General features: G+C 39.0%; 1 protein-coding gene across 2 annotated transcripts in view; it reads left to right on the plus strand.

Moving 5' to 3' along the window:
- The window catches only part of safb (scaffold attachment factor B), a 44,524-nt gene that overhangs the window by 1,136 nt on the left and 21,299 nt on the right, over window positions 1-22,089 (plus strand). For both annotated transcript variants that reach the window (XM_055658712.1, XM_055658713.1), the window contains exons 2-13: window positions 501-588; window positions 828-889; window positions 7,298-7,555; window positions 9,494-9,568; window positions 10,934-10,961; window positions 12,382-12,877; window positions 13,356-13,405; window positions 14,290-14,405; window positions 17,088-17,237; window positions 17,805-17,929; window positions 21,018-21,166; window positions 21,439-21,527. In XM_055658712.1, coding sequence (XP_055514687.1) covers window positions 501-588; window positions 828-889; window positions 7,298-7,555; window positions 9,494-9,568; window positions 10,934-10,961; window positions 12,382-12,877; window positions 13,356-13,405; window positions 14,290-14,405; window positions 17,088-17,237; window positions 17,805-17,929; window positions 21,018-21,166; window positions 21,439-21,527 — 1,686 coding nt within the window. The remainder of the gene's footprint in view (window positions 1-500; window positions 589-827; window positions 890-7,297; window positions 7,556-9,493; window positions 9,569-10,933; window positions 10,962-12,381; window positions 12,878-13,355; window positions 13,406-14,289; window positions 14,406-17,087; window positions 17,238-17,804; window positions 17,930-21,017; window positions 21,167-21,438; window positions 21,528-22,089) is intronic.

A 22,089-nucleotide genomic window follows, 5' to 3' on the forward strand; every position in this document is an offset into this window, starting at 1 on the left:
AATGGAGAGGGTTATATGCCAGATTGGCATAATTTTAAATTGTAATTTGAATCTACACCAATGACTGATTTTGATATGACACAATCAATCACTCCTGTCTCAGAATCTGTCCTATACAATAGCAGCAAATTCAACAAAAACCCCCCAACTGAAGACATATGGAGCATTATGATGTTGGTGCTGTCTTTTCAATAAAATGTTAAATTACATCCTTAATTTAAAACAATGTGGTTATTGTGCCATTTTCTCTTTGTGGCACCTTGCTGTATACAATCTAGTTGACTCAATTTTTATATTATCCCTGGGACTAGACTGTTTTGTCATTCCATTGGCTAGATGTTGAGATAGTAAAATAATTTTCATGCTACTAAAGTTTTACTTTGTTTGAATTCATCGCTAGCCTTTAATTCTAAAATATGCAGGTTTTAATGTCAAAGTATACTTTTTTTAAGCATGAGCCAATCCACTTTTTTCCCTGTAATATTTGTACTGTCTTTTAGGTGATTGTAGAGGAAGGTGGGAATCCAGATGAAATTCCAATTGCAGCAGACACACCAGGAAGAAAAATACCAAAGCGAACAGGGAAAGGTAATGGACATTAATAACAAGTGGAGAATATACAACAATGTTCTGATCACTTTACTGACTAAGGAATCCCATGGTAGCTCTGCCAGAAAAGTCAAATTTTCTGTACTCCATGTTTAAAACCGCATTCGCGTAACATGCTAATAATATTGCCCTGATTCCGCATAAGCATGCATCTTAGCATGCAACATGTACTACTTAGTAAAATTGAAATCTTGACAATTCTTTACACTCTGATATAGGTCGGAGGACAGAGGATGATGGAACAGATGATGGACTGGAGGAGGATTCTGGAGATGGACAGGTTGGTGACTGAGCTGTTTTAGGATTGTTTGATGCAATTAATATTCTAAAATATTAGTGACTTTTGAGTAAAAAGAAATAGCGTCCTTCATTTCAGGCTGAAAATGTTGTATTTCTAATTGTGAACATTAACACTTCTACTATGTTTTACCAGCATTTTTGTGTACCTAACACTTTTACTATGTTTTTTAAACTATATTTTCCAAACTAAGTATCCAGTAAAATTAGTTTATCTAATTGCATGCTTGAGACAACTAAACTGTTTGTCATAATATTCATTTTATTTATTCTTGATTATATGCTGTTAGCAACTTTGGAACAACTGATGTGGCTGGATGAACGCTAGTTATGTGTCCCAGAAAAAACCCATCATTATGTTCCATTGTTTGACCTTTGCTGTCGTCGCAGTTATGATTTGTTTTATGTTTCCACCCTTAAAAAAGATGGCCACGTTATCTTTGTCCATATGTTCTGATGCACAGCCATCTGTTTCCAAAAAAACTCAATTTTTTCCTGTTATGTTTTTTGTTACTCTTAAGAGAAGTAGCAGTTTACTTAAGCACTTTTCATCCTATCAGTTGTGCTGTGATATTTTGCAAAATGCTTTTCAATTCAGTAAAATTTGTATCCAATTGGTAATTAATCACATACCTTTTTTGGTACGTCGAGAACATGAGGAGCCTTGCCTTTGACCTGCACTGGATATTATTTCATAATTTCTCTTTTCTTATTTTTAGTTAATTTGATGGACCAATGTAATTTTACCAGCTGAATATGTAAGGTATATGGAAGTACACCACTGGGGGCTTTCATATTGCATTGTTTTCAGATTTTTTACTATTGCATTAGAAGTCTTTAAGTTGTTCACTTTGTAAGCCAATAAATATCCAATGAACATCTGTGGAGGTACTGTTGGCACTTTCACCCTTATTGACTTTTCCACGTGTTCACATGAAAGATGCATATTTACTCTAGCAAAATACAAAGTTGCATCAAAGATTAGAAAACATTTATTTGCTACTTTTCACTCTGAAATTACCTATTTTACTCAAAGTATTTTGTCTATCAGGTACACCACTGTAAATGTTACAGCATGTAATTATTTAATGTTCTCCTTCCAGAAGAGTTCTCTAATTTTCTTGCATTGAGCCCTAATTACTCTAGATTTTGTTTAATTCCCTCTGGCTTTCGAGATACCCATAATAATTTGCCTTCTGAATGTTTGTGCTGCCTAGAAGCATACTTAGGCATGATATTCTTCCGATATAAATCAGAATCCCGATTTTTTTTTTTGTTTGTTTTTCTATTTGTCAATTTTTTGTGCCCGATTATTTGGTGGCCAATCAACCGCTGCCTCTAAGGGTGTTGTGTCCAATCACCGTCCAGCTTCCCATAAAATTCCCGTCCAAATCAGTCTCCTCCCGTCCAATCAGCCGCTGTCTCCAAGGACGTTGGGTCCAATTAAATAATGCGCGGCCAATCAGACTCGGCGGCCAATCAGACGCAGTCTCCGCGGGGCGTTCAGACGCAGTCTCTTTTTTCTGTGCAGTTTGCACACAGTGCTAGGCAAAGACCCATTCAATGTAACCTTTTTTTGTAAAGTTTTTTTTAAGCTGTATGAAGTCATTTATTTATGAAATATTTATCTTTTGGGGGTTATTTTACTGGTTATGTATTAGAGAATTGTTAATCTTCTGTTATGTAAACTACCAACAGAAAGCTTGGGAATCACTTTCAATTTCTTGAAAATGCAGGAGCCCCCTGATCCCTCACTGGCCGGCTTCCTGGACCCCCAGCCAATTCTTCTTAAATTTTTTTCTAGATGTGAATATCATGCCTGATGCTGAGAGTGAACGTAAATGAAATGTTTGCATTTCCTTCTGTACTAATTTTACAGATCATGGTACTATTCCCACTACCTATGCAAATTTGCCATTCTGGCTGCTTGATAATACAGAGTTACTAAATATTTATAGAAATAATGGGAAACTAACACCGATCTCACAGGAGTAAACCGATCTCACAGGAGTAATAGTCTAACAGCTCAACTTTCCCACATCGGCCGGCATGTCCCATCTATACTAGTCCCACCTACCTGCGTTTGGCCCATATCCCTTTCAACCTGTCCATTTCATTTACCTGTCTAAATGTTTCTTAAACATTGCAATAATCTGTCAGTTGGTTCCATACACTTGTCACCCTTTGGTGATAAAGTTACCACTCATTCCGATTAAATCATTTCCCCCCCCCCCCCCCCCCCCCCCCCCCCCCCCCCCCCCCCCCCCAACCGTAAACCTAAGTCCTCTGGCTGTCTATTCACCTACTCTGCGCAAGAGACTCTGTACGTCTACCCAATCTATTCCTCTCATGATTTTACACACCTCTAGAAGATCACCCTTCATCCTCATTTGCTCCAAGGGATAGAGCCCTAGCCTGCTCAACCTCTCCCTACAGCTCAGGCCCTTGTGTCCTGGCAACATCCTCTTAAATCATCTCTGCACCCTTTCCAGCTTGAAACCCAAGAGTTTTTTTGCTCTTTTGTAGCCCATGCTGTACATCAATTTCCTGTTTGTCCGCATTGATCTAATCATGAAACATTGATACTTCTTAAAACTAGGCAGTTCAAACCATGCTAAAGTAGCAAAGAGACTCAAATAGATTACAAAGCAGATTGAGGGGAAAAGAGTAAGTAAGTTCTTTAAATATTTTGGCTTTGTTGCCACCATTATGCATCTCATTAGATAGCGAGTGACACATTTCCATTGCAGCTGTAGATCAACGACTCCCTTAAATGTAACGTTATATGGCTATTGCCCCTTTATTTGAAGCATTTGACTTATGTGCAATGCAGGTGTTCAATGAAAACCATTAGTGTAGGAAGGCTAATGGTAGTGTGGTCAGTCATTGGATGAAGGTAAAATGGGAAGTCAAATGTTGCTAGTGAAGGTAAGGTGGAAAGTCAAACCGCAACAGTAATTGAAAAAGGAAATGCGGGTGCTGTAAAACAGGCAAAAATATGTAAAAGGAGTTCTGAAAATGGGAAGGACTACTCTACTGTGGATCAAGGGCGAAGGTGAACATCCGGAAGTGGTAGTGCATGTCGGCACAAACGATGTCGGAAAGAAGGGGATGAATATTCTGCAACGTGACTTTAGAGAGCTCGGAAAAATGCTGAAAAGCAGGACCTCCAGGGTTGTTATCTCCGGTTTGCTTCCAGTTCCTCGTGCTGGCGAGTGCAGGAACAGGGAGATACGGGACCTGAACGTGTGGCTGAGGAACTGGTGCACGGGGCAGGGATTTAGATTCCCCCGATGTTGGGGAAGTCCAGGACAAGGGGTCACAGCTTAAGGATAAGTGGGAAATCCTTTAAAACCGAGATGAGAAGAACTTTTTTCACACAGAGTGGTGAATCTCTGGAACTCTCTGCCACAGAGGGTAGTCGAGGCCAGCTCATTGGCTATATTTAAGAGGGAGTTAGATGTGGCCCTTGTGGCTAAGGGGATCAGAGGGTATGGAGAGAAGGCAGGTACGGGATACTGAGTTGGATGATCAGCCATGATCATATTGAATGGCGGTGCAGGTTCGAAGGGCCAAATGGCCTACTCCTGCACCTAATTTCTATGTTTCTATGTTACTCTTTGCTGTGTTATACATCTTTTCTTTTAGTTTTATTCTATCCCTAAATTCTCTTGTCAGCCACGGTTGCCTCCTAAGAATCTTTCTTCCTTTTTGGAATGAAATGATCCTACGTCTTCCGGATTATGCCCAGAACTTCCTGCCATTGCTGTTCCACCCTCATTCCTGCTAGTATCCCTTTCCAGTCTACCTTGGCCAGCTCCTCTCTCATGCCTTCATAATCACCTTCGTTCAGCTCTGCCATTTAATCATCTCCTCAAATTGCAGATTAAAACTAATCATATTATGATCACTACCCCCAAGCGGTTCCTTCACCTCAAGTTCTCTTATCAAATTTGGTTCATTGGACAACACTAAATCCAGAATTGCCTTTTCTCTGGTCGGCTCCATTACATGCTGCTCTAAGAATCCATCTCGGAGGCACTCTACAAACTCTCTTTCTTGGTGCCCTGAACCAACCTGATTTTCCCAGTCTACCTCCATATTGAAATCCCCATCACCACAGTGGCATTACCTTTGTTACATGCCAGTTTTAACTCCTGCTGCAAATTGCACCCTACATCGGGGCTACTATTTGGGGGTCTGTAGATAACATCAATTAGTATCTTCTTGCCTTTGAAATTCCTCAACTCAATCCACAGTGACTCTACCTCGTCAGTCCCTATGTCTTCCCTCGCAAGGGACTAAAGTCCATCCCTCACCAGAAGAGCTACCCCCCCTCCTCTGCCCACCTGCCTGTCCTTTCTATAGGATGTATTACCCTGAATATTAAGTTCCCAGACCCGATCCTCCTGCAATGTATTTGATAATACATTTTTTATTGTTAATTTTTGCATTTATATTACAAGTACTCATGTCCACATAGTTTGGGTTGTTTCATTTCTAAACGTGGCAAGCAACTGTATACCACCCAATTGAATAGAATTTTTTTTAACATCAAGTGTTAGAACTAACTAGTGTAAATTAGACTGGATAAATTTAATACCAAACATTGAACAAAGAGGAGAAAGAAAAGTAGATTTTGAGAAAGGACGAAGTTAAGCAAAAAATATACTTTCAATCTAGTCACAGTTCAAACTTGTAAGAATAAGACTGAATATTTAATTTTCAATGCCAGAGAAATTGCTGAGCAATAATTGCTAAATTATGTCATTATAAATAACCTTAACCAGTCATCTTGTAAATTTCAGTTTGTGGGGAGTTTGACACAAAATGCTGGAGTAACTCGGCGGGTGAGGTAGCATCTCTGGAGAGAAGGAATGGGCGACGCTTGGGGTCGAGACCCTTCTTCAGACTGATGTCAGGGGAAGGGGCGGGACAAAGATAGAATGTAGGCGGAGACAATAAGATCATTGGGAGAACTGGGAAGGGGAAGGGGATGGAGAGAGAAAGCAAGGACTATCTGAAGTTAGATGTCAATGTACATACCGCTGGGGTGTAAACTACCCAAGCAAAATATGAGATGCTGTTCCTACAATTTGCATTGGGCATCATTTTAACAATGGAGGGGGCACAGGACAGAAAGGTCAGATTGGGAATTGGAGGGGGGTATTGAAGTGCTGAGCCACCGGGAGATCAGGTATGTTAAGACGGACTGAGCGGAGGTGTTTAGTGAAACGATCGCCGAGCCTGCGCTTGGCCTTACCGATGTAGAGAAGTTGACACCTGGAACAGCGGATACAGTAAATGAGGTGGGGGAAGTGCAAGTAAACGTGTGCCTCTCTTGGAAAGACTGTTTGGGTCCTTCGATGGTGTAGAGGGGGGAGATAAAGGAACAGGTGTCGCATCTCCTGCAGTTGCAGGGGAAAGTACCTGGGGGGGGGGGGGGGGGTGTGGTTTTGGTGGGAATGGGCGAGTTGACCATGGAGTTTCGGAGGATACGGTCTGTGGAAAGCAGAAAATGGTGGAGATGGGAAGATGTGGCCAGTAGTGGGATCCCGTTGGAGGTGGCAAAAATGTTGGAGGATTATATTCTGTATGCAACGGCTGATGGGGTGGAAGGTGAGGACAAGGGGGACTCTGTCCTTGTTACGAATGGGGGGAGGAGAGGGGGTGTTTGTATCTTCCATGCGATAGCAACAATGATACCAATGGAAGTAGGCGTCTTGTGTGTTAAATATGTTTGTGACTTTAAACACTTAACACAATCTATTTGCGCCTGTGGCTTTTGCTAGCAGTTGCTGCCAACTTCAGTTGCTGGATGCCATTTGTATTGGTTGGAATCATGCAATCCTGATTCAAACTTCATTTATTATTACTGATAACATGTTTGAGATCTGGGAGTCGGAACTGGTATTGCAGGGCAGATGGGTTTTTAGAAGCAATGGCATATTCACTTCTAAAGGGTCTGCTAAAAAGCATTATCTAAAGTGTTTATCTAAACTGGTATGCTGCAACTTACCATGTGTCTCCTACACTTGGATTCTGAAGATGCATCAAGAAAATATGTGTACCACAAGTTGTCTTTGTGCCCTGGTAAAACATAATTGATATGGCACCATCATTTCAGTAGGTTGTCTTGATCGACTTACACCAACCCATTACTAATATTGGTTCTCACAGAATTGTTAGTTAAGCATTTGTTCAGTTTGCATTTGTTCAATTTTAAATTGAAAAGTTATAACATTTAAGTTATTTTGAGATAGTTTGGAAGTTATGAGATTGTTGACATGCATAATTTGGCAATGTATCCATCATAAGGCTGTGTAAGTCCTTTATGTTGTTTCCTATCCTGTTTTTAAACACACTAAAGTAATTGCATATTTCATTGCAGGAGGATATAGAAGCCAGTGTTGACCAATTACAGGACATTTCAGCATTGGATGTTAATTTTGGGAATGAAACTGACATCGAAGGTGCAATGGCAGGGTGTGCTGATGAAAATGAGATTGAACAGATCACAGCGTCTTTAACCAAGAATATTGAACACGTAGGACTACCTGTAGAGATTACTATGCAGCTACCTTTGGAGATGGAGGCAGAAGAACCTCTGGAGTCAGCTCTGATTCTAAGCACAAACCTTCCAGCAGAAGTATGAAGAATTTAAATTAACTTACTTTTCATGAATGTGTATTTGCATTCAATTGTGGTTGGACAGAATTCACTGTAAAAGGGAGGAAAGCTGAATTTGGCTTATTCTGGAAGGGTCTGGATGGATCAGTGGTGGGTTGTTGTGCTGCCCTTCTGTCTTTGGAGACCTGTGTTCAAATCTTCCCTTTGGCTGTATATGCTACACCTGCAATTTACTTATTTCAAGTAAATAAACCACAAAAGGGCAGCCATATTCTGGATTTTATAAGTAAAGCTGTCAGGCAATCATATTTATCCAAAATACTGGTGAGGCTATAGTTGATACCATATTCATGCTTTAGCACCCAATGATAGATGAGATTAAAATTGAGAAAATGTTTTCTTTAGGATCACTGGGATAATCCATTACGTGGGAGAACATAAGTTATATGAGCTATGTCCACTGAAATACTAAAGGCTGAAAGAACGCTCCCAAATATCTTTTAAAAAGTACATAGATCAATATTAAGGATCGATTTTTTAAATCTTTAGTAAGGAGATACTTACACAGAGTAAGAGAGGTGCACAAGTTGATAGAATTTGGAAAATCTTAGTGGGGAAATTGATATATAGAACAAATTAGATGCATTCGAATGGGAAGAGTTAATTAGGCTATCTAGGCCAGCTAGCTGAATTTGTGCAATTTAATTTTCATCTTTTCAATTTTTAATTATTTTTCTGCTGAGCATGGGATCTGCAGCATGAATTTATCAACAAGGATGATCATAGCTATATGGAATGGTGTGGGAAAGGGGCATTTTCAATAGAGGTGGTACTGTTTTAAGATTGGGATTAAACTAATAGAGTGGCAGAAGAATGTATACTGAATGGCCTGGATTTTGCGTTAAGCAGTGAAGAATGGAAAATTGGCAACCTTTCAGAAAGCTGCCAAGAAAAGGTCACCACCTCCAGTGCAGGCTTCGCTTTATCTGCATTTGTTGTTGTCAAGTGCCTATTATGAGATCCTTAGTCTGGCAATAGCGATTTCATCAAGCAGGCTGAATAGCTGGTTGATTGAAGGAATTTTGAGTCGGTGAACCAGGCAATAGAAAGCAAAAATTTTAACTAACATTTTAAACAGAGTATGAATAAAGTTTGGAGCCTTTGCTTGAGAATAATGCTTAAAAAAAATGAAATCCTCTATTTTGAAATATTTAAGAGGAAATTGGAGTACTCAAAATTAGCTAAGGGCCTGCAGTGTTAGTGGTTGGTCTACTATTAAAAAAAAAAACTCACTTTCACCTTGTGCAATGATGCACAACCTTTGGGATGGGACATTGTTCGAATAATGTGTACTATTAAGTTCTTGCGAGATTTGATTTTTCAAAATTATGCAGGAAAAGGATGCAAAATTATGGGGAGCAGGGAATTGCTGACCATAACTTCTGGATTTTCATTTTTGGTTGTGCATGTGCACATTCCAGAAGGTATTATCAATTTCAAAGCAATAGCGTTGAATGGTGACACTTGCATCATCTTGCAACTGCAAAACCTGAGCCATTAACTCCATTAATAACTAAACTAGACAATGCCAGTAATTATGCTGTTACTAGGTATCAGAAATAAATGTTCTTCAACCCAGCATGTTGAGCCTGGATTTGAGAAACAATCAGTTAGAATTTTTTGTTGGTGAAATGCAGTTTCTGACAACGGGGAAATGTCTAGACCTGGAGGATAATTTGTGTAACAAATTGTTCTTCTTGTTGGAAATTCATCTTAATCTTTAACCGTCTAACACAAAAGTATACAGATGACAGTTTGGAAAGACACACTGACTGATTTTTAGCTAATTCCGCAGCTGCAAGGTCACTTTGCTGTTGAAACATGGCATTTTTACTGCAAATCAGTTAAATTTGAATTATTCCTTGCCTGATGGGCTAATGTTTTTATAATATTTCAGATTGTGGATGAATCAAAAGAGATGATGGACTCTGACATGCCTTGCACTGCAGAGGAGGAATCCATGTCAAATAAAGTAGGATGCAAGTTTGAGATTGTTATTTTTGTTCTAGATTGTCTGTTTTACAGTAATTGTAAGAAGTATAAAAATAAAAGGTCCCTCCAAACTTTCCTCTGCACCATAAAATATATCCTCCATTCCAATCTGCCCCAATGTTCTAACCTTATAATTCAACTATTTTTTCCAAGTCTCCTTACATGTTCCTTTGGCTTCAATTAACCATTCTAGTTCTTGCTGAGATTTTGAATATTTGACCAGTACATTTGCTGGCTTGAAAGGTAATATGCAGTCACAGGGTATCAACATCCATCATGCTCTTAAGATCATTTGCCTCAAAAGTTACGTTTCAATTTTTATTCAATTTAGCAAGGCAATTATCTACGGATAGCAAGCTAATCAAATGTTCCATAATTATGCCATAATATTTTATAACATACAAGTTTAACTACCTGCAATGATCCAAATTATGTAGTAAAATAATTCTAAATTTGATGATTTGTTTTACTAATTTATCATACATGCGACCTTTAATATCTGTCAGTCGCTTTAACATTACCAATTAAATGAACTGGCAGTTTCCATTTCACAGCCAATTACTGTAAAACATTCCCAATATACATATTGTGGATATTTATGATAACAGAACTGTAATGCTTTTACGAGACAACACAGGTACATCTTTAATTTGCATAATGCTGTGGAACAAAGTGATCTTGTAAACCTGAAGTAAATGAAGCAGCATTTCAACAACTGGTGTGCTGGCAGTCCCCTGGGTAACAACTGGGTTCTGTCTTTACAGTCAATTCTTCCCCCGCAACAAAAACTGGAAAATACACAAAAAATTCTGTTAACCATATTTCCACAGTATTGCAATGAATGGGATCAGCAGCTCTTAAGAATGATAAGGAAAAAAATACAAAAAATGTAGAGGGAAAGGAAACTAGTACTGCCCTTTGGAAGAATTAGTGTATATACATGCATGGGACTTTTGAATTAAATATTACTGGGGCTCATTTGTATGTAGGGGAGTCCATTAAAAAGATGTTTGTAACCGGGGAACAGCCTGTCACATACCGCAGTAATATCAGCCACCAGATTACTGTGGTGGTCATTGCTTTTGTGCTGACACATCTCTGCTCTTAGATTGTTTGTCTGCTTTCCAATTCATTTCTATCGACCTGAAATTATTAAACATGTTTTGGATGTATCAATAGAATAACATGCTTCTAAGTTGTATTTTGTCGTTCAAAACATATAATGCTAACATTTTGAATGTGCTAAATGGTCAATGGGCTGTAATTCTGTATTTTTTTGGCAATTAAGAGTTCTATAGCATTAAGCATAATAGCATTAAGATTTGTTGTTCTCCTTTATTTTTAGGATATTGAAGATATTCCCGAAGAAACAGGTATTAGAGACCATCCTTCCATCCATGTTTCCCAGTATAGCTTTATTTTCCTCATTTTTAAGAAAGACTTGATCTCATGCAAGTATTCTGGAATATAAAGCAATGGTTCAGAGCAGCACAGGTACAGGGAGACTGGAAAACTTAGGCATATCCCAGATCTTTTACATTAATCCAACCTGCTGTGAAGTCTAGTGGCACAACTGACCCATACATAACCAACAGCTTTTTTGAAAGCTGGCAATATGTATTTTTGAATCTTGTTTGAATTGATGTTTAATAAATTAAAAATAGTTTACTTTCATTGACAAAAAATTCACTATATTGCAAAAGGTGTTAGTGAACCTTTGGCCACTGATCTAATCACTAACACAATTTCAATTGAGGCTTGTAGGTGCCTGATTTTAAATTTAATTTGTATTCTTCAAATTATACAATGACTTGAAGCATTATATAAAGATTTCATCAAGCTATAAAACCATTGGGATAGTGATAAAATGTGTTTTGATCGTAAATATGTTTATGTATTTTCTTCAACAGATTTTAGTTTGGGAGTCCGTTTCAGGAACAGGAAGTATGTAAAGTTAGTTGTGCAACATGGACATATCAAATTAAAACACAGGGCCAGCACATGTTATTGCTGTTGATCGTCTTTGAAATCTGATTGGATTTTTAAACCTTGATCTGGTGATGTGACTGAGTACACGAGTATTCTACTCAAACCTTTAAATTCTACAGGATGGGCAATGGAGTGGAAGTCTTTAGAGTCTAAACTGAAGTTTTACTGATGTAAAAGAAACTGGTCAGTTTATGATATTTTGAATAATAGAAAATACAGACCTCAGTGAATTAAGGAAATGCTGCAGGTTAAATCAAATGGAAGAGCAATCAACCAAGAATGTTTAAGGACTTGATGAATTGTCACCTGCTCAAGTACATTACATATGTTTTGCTGGACTCTTGCTTCAATTGGAAGAAATGAAGTTAATCAGAAGACTTAGAACTATGAAAAGGAAACATTTATTGAACACTCTTCGAAGCTGTTTGAAAATAATTATTTCTGATCATCTTGAATTGCAAAGGAATTTCAGACCGGCTATTTACTACTTGGAATTATATGGACATATATTCACCTGAACTACGTCTGCTTATTTCCAAAGTTATCCATTTGCAGTTTTGAAGAGTCAGACTGATCTGTGGCGTTATTGAAATAACTATTGGTAAATTAGTTAAGAATTGCAATTAATTCATTTTTTTAGGTAGTTGTGTGCTCCCTTAGTTTTCCAATCTCCCTGTGGTTCTAGTAAAAGATAGGGACAGTCCTGCCTAGTGAACACGGCAGGCATGTTAGCTCCGTGTATGTTCTTGCTTTATTTCAGTGGTAATTAAACCTTGTGCCATTCTATTCCCATTGATCCCGTAGAGAAGGAGAATGTAGCCGAGAGTTCGGGGGAAGCTTGTAGTTCAGTCCCTATCGAGGAGGAGCCCTCTGAGACCCAGCAATCTACACAAGAATTGATCAACATAGAATCGTACCAGAAAGAAGAAGAAGATGACAACATCTCAGTTACTGTACAAGCAGAGGATGCGCTGACATTGGAACTCGACAATGACTTTTTGGATGCTCCCAAGAAAGAATCAAAACTATCAGGGACTGACTCCGAGAAACTCTCCAATCAAGTACCCAGCGATAATAAAATTGAAAATGAAAGGAGCACACTACCAGATATGGACGAAATGGAAGGCGAGCAACAGAAAGAAGAGTTAGAAGGGGCAGGCATTGAGAGCGCAGAGAAAGACCAGCAGCCAGGAACTGAGGAAAGCAAAGATGAAACATTGAAAACAGAAGATGAAGGTGATTCTAATGAAGCAGCTAAGAAAGAAATCTCGATTATAGAGGGCAGTGATCAGAACAAGAGGTTTGTTGTTTCTCAGTTCTAGATCAGAAGCTTTCTTTTTTTCCGTTCATACTAAGATATCAGTAAACTTGTCTCGTGAATTGGCCTGCACAGTGGTGATAATTTTGATCTATCTTGTTTTTGTTTAAAAGTTCTTAATTTTTTTCCCCCTTTACCGTTTGAGGCAACTTCCTATCACACTTTCTGCTCTCCAACCTGAAGAGGTTGATCATAAACCTGGAATATTTTGCATCTGGGGTCCTCTTCATCAACGGCTCAAAAATGTAATGAGGCAATTTATGCAGTTTCATTGCCAATTGACATGCAAAATGTCATTGTCCCTCACCCAATGTTTGGCTAATATGCATTTTCAAGTATAACATTATACATTGGTAGGTATTGGACAGTTTGGCTTGACAAAAGTTCTGACATAAAAAATGTATACTTCTGAAATGCAATTTTGTTTCCTGGATCTAACAAATCTAATTTTATGCTTTAGCTCTATCAAGGATGGAAAAGATATTAAAATTGTGGCAAAAGATGAGAAAGGTAGGTTATAGAATTGACAGACATTGTGTCCTATCTTGCTTTATAATACTTTTTTTGGCAATGAATTGTTCCAAGATTTAAGAAACACAAATGCTTTCGCCCGTCTATTCATGTTTACATCTTAATCTATTTCTAAACCACAGAAACACACATGACTGTTTGCACAATAAGTTATTGAAAGCACATTAGTATTTATCAAGGGTTATTTTTTAATCCGAAAGAAGGATATGATATTAGGAATTTAAGAGATTTACTCTTAAGAATTAAATTGGTGTCGGTTTAGTGGTGGGGTCAGATTTGAGACCATCTATTTTGAGGATAAAACCACAAGAACAGAGGACATAACTTAAATAGGTGATGGAGTCTAATGCGGATACAAAGCATTTATTAGTTATGTGATGAATTGAGTGGTATTTTCACATACATGCAGACCCTGGGTTTCAAAAGGTTCCTTTACTGAGGACTATTGATAACCTGAATTTTTTGCAAATGAGGGATGAACAAAAATGGGTAGAGGATCAGAGAAACAATGGGAGAGCAAGCAGATGCAGGGAGAGCAAGCAGGGAGAGTTCTTGCCGGCTGGCGCCACTGATACTGTGAACGTTTGAGGATTTGCTCTGTGCTTCTGCCTCCACTCAGCTCAATCCATTCCCTGACTCGCTTTTCATTCATATCAGATCATATTCAAATCAAACTTAATTGCTGGAACTGGACTACTGATTAGAACAGAGTGATGAAGCTCCTTGATTTTGCATTCTTTGCTCTATGTAGTAGTGCCCGGCTTGAATTTTGAAATCACAGAAGATTTTTTTTCCACTGCCTTTTTATGGTTCTTTCTGTGTTATCCAGTTTTGTCTATTAAAACAAATTCATTATCATTCAGGTCGATCTGGTAGTACCGTGGTTTCAGACAATACAGGAAAGAATCTTTGGGTGAGTGGCCTGTCCTCTGCTACCAGAGCAACCGACTTGAAAACCCTCTTCAGTAAATATGGCAAGGTAATTAACTGATTTAAATTTCTAAGTATCTTGCAATGTTTCCCTGGATTATTTAAGATTGTTCTCGGTGTAAAAGTGTGGATTTAAAAATAAAAAATGTGGATATTGGGCATTCAACTCTTTAGACCTCTGTCATTCTTGATCATAGTTGATCATCACTTTAGTACCCTATTCCTACCTTCTCCCTGTATCTCTTGAAACTTTTAGCACCAAGAAACATCACCTACCTCGAATGCGTTTAATCTCTGCCACCACTGCCTTTTGTGAGTAAGGTTCACCATCCTCTGAATATATTTCTTCCGATCTGAGTTCTAAATGAGATGTCCTGCATCTTGAGGCTATAACTAGTGCTGGACTCTGCAACCATCTTAAGAATTTCCCTGTATCTGTCTCGTCATTTTTACAATTTTATATGTTGCTGAGATCGTGTTAAAAATATTCTATACTCCATTGAATGTGGCTTATCCAAGCTCATCTCTGCTCATACTGTCAGTTCTATCGTTCCAGGAATCAGTCTAATAATCCTTTGTTGCACTTCTTCATGGCAATAACATATTTCCTATCTCAAGTCAAGTCAGGTCAAGTTTATTTGTCACATACACATACGAGATGTGCAGTGAAATGAAAGTGGCAATGCTCGCGGACTTTTGTGCAAAAGACAAACAACCAAACAAACTATAAACACAATCATAACACACATATTCTTTTACATAATAAATAATGGAAGGAAAAACGTTCAGTAGAGTTAGTCCCTGGTGAGATAGGCGTTTACAGTACGAATGGCCTCCGGGAAGAAACTCCTTCTCAACCTCTCCGTTCTCACCGCATGGCCGAACGGGGGCGTTTGCCTGACCGTAGCAGCTGGAACAGTCCGTGGAAGGGGTCTCTCATGATATTGTTGGCTCTGGCGTTGCACCTCCTGATGTATAGTTCCTGTGGGGTGAAGTTCCCATAGTGCGTTCGGCCGAACGCACTACTCTCTGCAGATCCTTCTTGTCCTTGGCAGAGCAATTCCCAAACCAGATGGTAATGTGCCCGGACAAGATGCTTTCCACCGCCGCTGCGTAGAAGCACTGGAGGATCCTCGGAGACACTCTGAATTTCCTCAATTGCCTGAGGTGGTAAAGGCGCTGCCTTGCCTTATTCACGAGTGCTGAGGCGTGTGATGCCCATGTCATATCCTCGGAGATGTGGACTCCCAGATATTTAAAACAGTTCACCCTAGCCACAGGATCCCCATTTATCCTCAATGGAGTGTACGTCCTCGGATGATGTGCCCTCCTAAAGTCCATGATCAGCTCCTTCGTTTTTTTGATGTTCAAGAGGAGGCTGTTTCCTGGCACCAGAGTTCTAGACCAGCCACCTCTCCCGGTAGGCCTTCTCGTCGTCTGAGATCAGGCCCACCACCACAGTGTCATCAGCAAACTTAATTATTGAGTTGGAGCTGAACCTAGCCACATGTCATGTGTGTACAGGGAGTACAATAGGGGGCTGAGGACGCAACCCTGGGACGATCCTGTGCTCGGGTTGAGGGACTTCGATGTATTCCCTCCCATCTTGACTACCTGGGGCCTGGCGGTGAGAAAGTCCAGGACCCAGGCACACAGGGAGGTGTTGAGCCCCAATTCCATTAGCTTCCCGGCCAGTCTGGTGGGGACTATCGTGTTGAAGGCTGAACTGTAGTCTATGAACAGCATCCTCAAGACTATCTACCTAGTCTTGTCAAACAGCTAGTTTTCTGTGAACACAAGAGACTAATTTCTGGAATCTGCCGAGTTTAGAAAAGGCCACTGGAGCAGTTCAGTGGGTCAGGCAGCATTTGTGGAGACAAAGGAATAGTCAAATATTTGGGCAAGATCCTGTACCTGCTTGTTTTGTGACCGTGAGCAAGTTACATTCATTTGTCACTGACCAGCATTAGTCTGATTCGTCAAGTGTTAAAATATTTGGGCTTAAATCTTTCCACAACTGAAGCATTCCCTTCCTTCATGATCACCTCCAGTCTTTCTCTTCCTCAAAAAGGACTCATCTGCCCTTGGTATTAACTTCTGAATGCAACTTGTCAAAACTCTTGAATGACATCTGTCTTTGAACCTCAGTCAGAATGCATTTCCATGTGACATTTGTGGGAGAATTATGGAAGCAAAATAGTTCCAAAGTTCTTCAGCCATATGTTTTGATGTTCAGATGTAATCCTACAAAAAATCTAATTCTCCATTAACTGAAAAGGTTATGATGTGAAGTTGAACTGTAAGAGATACTAATAGTTGCGGGCATGCAGATTTAAATAACATTGAATTTTGAGTATCACTTGATCATGATGTCCACCATGAAGGTGTTTAATTTTTCAGAATATGATGCAGACCAAGAGCTTAGATATATAACTTAGCTGTAGTTACCTAATTACACTGTCCGGCCCTCCCAACAAAAAAATCTGGTGATTCTGTTGGATTTATTGGGCTGTAGGTGACTGGGATTCATTTCTGCAGTTAGTACCACTCACTGATTTTGAAATGTCATTTTGTTGATGTGTTGTCACAGGAGTGAAACTTTAATGTGTAAAATAAACAATATTCATTTATTGCATGGACACTTGTTAAATATTGGCGATTGCATCCATCCGTTTCAATGAGGAATTCATTTTTAAATGGCTCAGTTCACTTCGATGCCTTTTCTTCTTAGGTGGTAGGTGCAAAAGTAGTGACTAACGCTCGTAGTCCTGGAGCACGTTGCTATGGATTTGTGACTATGTCAACCAGCGAGGAGGCAACAAAGTGTATTGGCAATTTGCATAGAACGGAGCTGCATGGACGAATGATATCTGTAGAGAAGGTGAGTTTATCATGGCATGAGATAATTTTATGTCTGGGGAAAAAAAGCAGTAAATACTGCACAAAAAACAATTAATGCATCGGCAAAGGGAAATGGCATGTCGGTGTTTCAAATTGAGTGTCATCAGTACTCAAAAATCTGAAAAATATTAAGGGAAGATCTTTGTTTAGAATTTACTAGGAAATTCATGGAAAAATATTTTATAAATGAAGACATAATGTTAGTAGTTGAAATTTTAAACTGGGATCTCACTAACTCATTCAGTGAGAATAAAAACTGAAAGACTGTTTTGAAAAGCATTTAAATATAAATGATGTGCCTTGTGAATTGGCGTAATTGCCTACAGTGTTCACATAATCTATTTGTGATGGCAGAGCTTCAGATTAAAAAAAAGTTTCCACTGCAAAGTCAGAGCTAACAAATTAAAAAATGAAAGGTGGCACAGGATCATTTAAGTGGAAGGAATCTTTGTCATTGTGGTTTGTAAGCAGCACTTGAATATCCAGCTAACCAAGAATATGTGTAGATGTAGCTGGTATTGAGATTGTTGATGGTTACTCTTTTTAGGCTAAAAATGAGCCTTCCGGTAAAAAACCAGAGAAGAAGGATGATTCGAAAAAAGATCCCAAAACCACACCCGGTCGAGAACTCAGCTGTGACAGGCGCCATTCTGCAGATTCCAAAACTGACAGGTCAGATTTAATGATTGCAAATTTATATAAAACAATGCCTCCATTCATTAAATACTATTTATAAACTTGCTTTGGTTAATACGAGTGTTGTAAATCACAGTATATTGAAGTATTAACATTTTCTGACCATAAAACCCTTTCCCACTATTAAAGTGGTAAAGAGCTCATAAGATCCATTCTGGGTAGGTAATTATCATCAGATTGCACAAGTATTATTTCATGCTGGTGGTTTTCCAGCCAGGAGGCAGAACAGTGTAGCAGCACAAGTTTTAAGAGGGTGCTGTGAGAACAATTGAGTTCGTGAGTTTTCAGCCAGGAAAGCTGGGGATGTTTAGGCGAAAAATGAGCATTCAGGCAAGAAACCAGATATGATGATTAAAAAAATGTTGATTGACTCATTGAGACGCATACAGCCAATAAGAAATGACAGTGTAGCAAAGTGGCTGTTTTGAGAGATGCTGTTTTGAACTGAAGTGCTGTGTATTGCAAAACATTACCATGGGGTAGGATGTGCAGCCGAGGTCGTAGTGCACATCATTGCCAATGATATAGGTAGCAAAAGGCATGAGGTCATGTGGAGTGAATGTAGGGAGTTAGGAAAGAGGTTAAAAAACAGTACCTCAAAGGCGGTGATCTATGGATTACTCCAGAGGGGTGGGTTGAATCTGAACAGGAGGGGGAGCCAATATCCTAGAAAGGAAGTTTGTTAGTGGTGTTCAGTAGGGTTTAATCAAATGGTCGGCGGGTGGATTCCAGAACAGAAAGGAGGCAGATCAGAAGTACTGTAGTCAGAAAGCAAGGTTGTCGGACAGGCAGGTACATGATAAATGATAGAGAGGAAAAACTAGTGCTTTAAACTATGTATTTCAATGCTAAAGGTAAGCTGGGCAAACGCAGGGTGTGGATTACATCGGGGTCTGAGATATTATAGCCAAAACAGAAGGCCTGCTTTGGCAGCTTAATGTTTCAGGGTATACATGCCTGAGTTATAGGGAGAGTTTGCGTACGCTTTTTCTTTGGAAAGGAGGAGGCTAAGGAGTGACCTTATTGAGGTGTATAAGATCCCGAGAACCATGGATAAAGTAAACTGTCTTTGTTTCTCTGTGGTAGAGGATTCTAAAACTAGAGGGCCTAGGCTTAAGCTGAGAGAGGAAAGATTTAGGATGGACTTGAGGAGTAACCTTTTACACTCAAAATTTGTTGCTTTATTTTTCCAACTAAATGCATGGCTTATGGATTTATGTCTGGATCCATTTAATGATCCTCTCATAGTGTACTCCATGCTATATAAAATAACTGCACCAAACCATTGACTGCCTTGAATCCACTCTAGGCCTGGTTCACTGATGGGTTCCGTACACTTACATTAAGATAAGTCTGGATTGTACGTTGCTTTTGTGTGTTTATTTTCCTGATGAGCTTCTGCTGTAAAGCAAGTTAATCTATTCCCAAGACCCGCAACAGTAAAAGGATGCAAGGAACCTTTTTTACACGTCAGTTGCCTTGTTGATTTTGCCTTGTTGTTATTAAAGATGTCAATTATATATCAGTGACTAGCTTGAGCAGAAATTGAAGTTAAAATTGGTCTTTGATGTTGAAACTTAATTGATATAGTTTTTTTTTGCTGTACTTCAAGCCACACGAAATGTCCTGCCATTACAAGTTGAAAGCTAAATGGGGTTTTCACCAAGGGGAGAATTAAAACTAGCAGTTGTCTTCTGCATCATTATAATTATTGAATAATAGTATCCTTTATATGTAGTGCCCTTCAGCTTCTCTCAGCAGCAGAAAAGGAATGCTAATCTCTTACCTCATTGACTTCCAGATAACCACAGCTTCATAGCAACTCTTCAATAAAGATTTAAATATGTTTAATTTTTAAAAACTTTGCAAAGGGGATCAAAAGAAAGCAGCTTAAGTTTCATTGCCTAGAAGAGTGATAAAGGAAAATATTATTGAATGATAGAAACTATTGGTTGCATCTGAACTCCACATAATAGGAAGGAGGCTTTGGAGAGGGTTCAAACGTGGTTTACCAGTATGCTCCCTTGATTAGAGTATTGGCTATAAGGCAAGGTTGGACAAACTTGAATTGTTTATCCTGGAGCATTTGGAGGTGGAGGGGAGACATGATAGAGGCATATAATATTGAATGGTATATGGCCTTTTCTTCAGGATGGATATGTGAAATACTAGAGGGCATAACTTTAAGACGAAAAGGGAGAACTGAGCTCTAATTCTTGATTCTCCATACCCTGAGATTCTGTGCATCGTATCATCCTCATGATTTTATACATGAATAAGATCATCCCTCAGCCTACCTCTACACAAGGGGCACCATGGGAAGTGAAAGAAGTGGTTAAAATCACTTGACAATCTGGACAGGTAAATGGATAAGAAGGGTTTATAGTAAGAGCTATGCAGCAAGGAAATAGGCACTGGCTCACCATGTCTATACTGGGCTGGTCCCATTTGACTTCATTAGGAAGGTTATTCAGTACAAAATTTGGGACATGATGATGCATCTCTACAAACCATTGGAATACTGTGTGTTCTGGGCACCCATTCATGGGAAGGATATCATTAAGGTGGCATGGGTGCTGAAGATATTCACAAGGGTGGGCTTGCATTATACAGGGAGTTTGTCAAGCCTTTTTGCTTCGAAGCGTAGGTGGCTAAGGAGTGATTGATTGATGTGTTAAAGATCATGAGGGGCATGGATCAAGTGAACTAGTTTTCCCAGGCTGGAGCATTCTAAAACTAGAGGGCCTGGGTTAAGATGAGAGATTCGGGAGTGACTTCAGAGACAACCTTTTCACTGAAAGGGTAGTTTGCATCTAGTATGAGGAGCTATAGAAGCATATACCTCTTTTAAAAGATATTTGGATAGATACATACCAGGAAGTTTTTACAGGCCACATGGAGGCAAATGGGACTAGCCTGGAATACCAACCAAGTCGTCATGATCAAGGTGGGCCATAGGGCCTGTTTCCATGCTGTATTGTATGATTCAATTCAATTGCTCCTTATTAATGGAGCACAAAACATCTGCGCTTTGCTACCTGCAACTAATCCAATTGTACTTCAGATCAAGCAGTGGGAGAAATGATAAAAAGGATGATTTGAAGAAACTGGAAGACAAAAAGAAAGAGTCAAAGGATGAGAAGAGGGATGATAAAAAAGATTTTAAAATGGATCGGAAATCTGGGTCCACACGGGCTGATGGAAGCAGATCAGGTAAGACGCCAAGTATGAGTTGACAAATTTATCAATACTCATAAGTTTGAGTATGTCTCTGACAGATTGTTAAGTTTTAATATTTCAATAATCACACCTCTTGCTCTAGAGCTTTGATGAGCTGATTTTTATGTTTAGCTTTCAAGACACTGGTGGGTCTGATTTTCTTTTGAAATGTTTAATATCGGAATTGAATTATCTTTGCATATCTTTCTGAACACATACAATTTCTCTGATATTATAGTGTATGAATGTTTTCTTTACACTTGCAGGAAGTCGTGGTTCCGAAAGAATAGTTGTGATGGATAAATCAAAAGGAGAACCAGTCATCAGTGTGAAGACAAAGTCCAAAGATGAGTTGGTAAGTCCTTCACGTATTGTCACAAAATATGGATAATGCCGTAGCATCGTCAAGATGTCGAGTATTTTGTTCCAACCAATTAAAACAGTAAACACCAGTAAACATTTTAAGTGTGAAAGAATTAAACTTTGAAGGGACCTTGGCTTTTGGGCTGATGTTGGTCTAGTTTATTCTGCTTTCAACCCTGCATAGAACAGAAGCAATCTGGACGTGAATCTGGGAAATAAATTATGTCTATAAGATTTATACAAAAGTAATATGAAAATAAAAAGTAAAAAATGGTTAATTTTCCTCTGGGAGGGTGCTCAAATGGAACAGCACAATCTTGAATTTCTTTTACTTTGCCCCCACAAATTATTTTGAAGGAGGGGGATGCACATTCCTGTAATGGGGAAATTTTGACTGCTGATAGAGAAAGTAGCTAAAACCTTTGAACGGTGGAGATGGAAAATAGATTAAAATAGCTTCCACCAGATTGTGTTTAACATTCCTGCACTCGCCTGAGCATTAAAATTAGAGAATATGTAAAATTTTTGTTTGCCTTTGCTCATCTTCTGCTGAA

This window comes from Leucoraja erinacea, chromosome 29 (genome assembly GCF_028641065.1).
Source record: "Leucoraja erinacea ecotype New England chromosome 29, Leri_hhj_1, whole genome shotgun sequence".
In the NCBI taxonomy this organism is placed as follows: Eukaryota; Metazoa; Chordata; class Chondrichthyes; order Rajiformes; family Rajidae; genus Leucoraja; species Leucoraja erinaceus.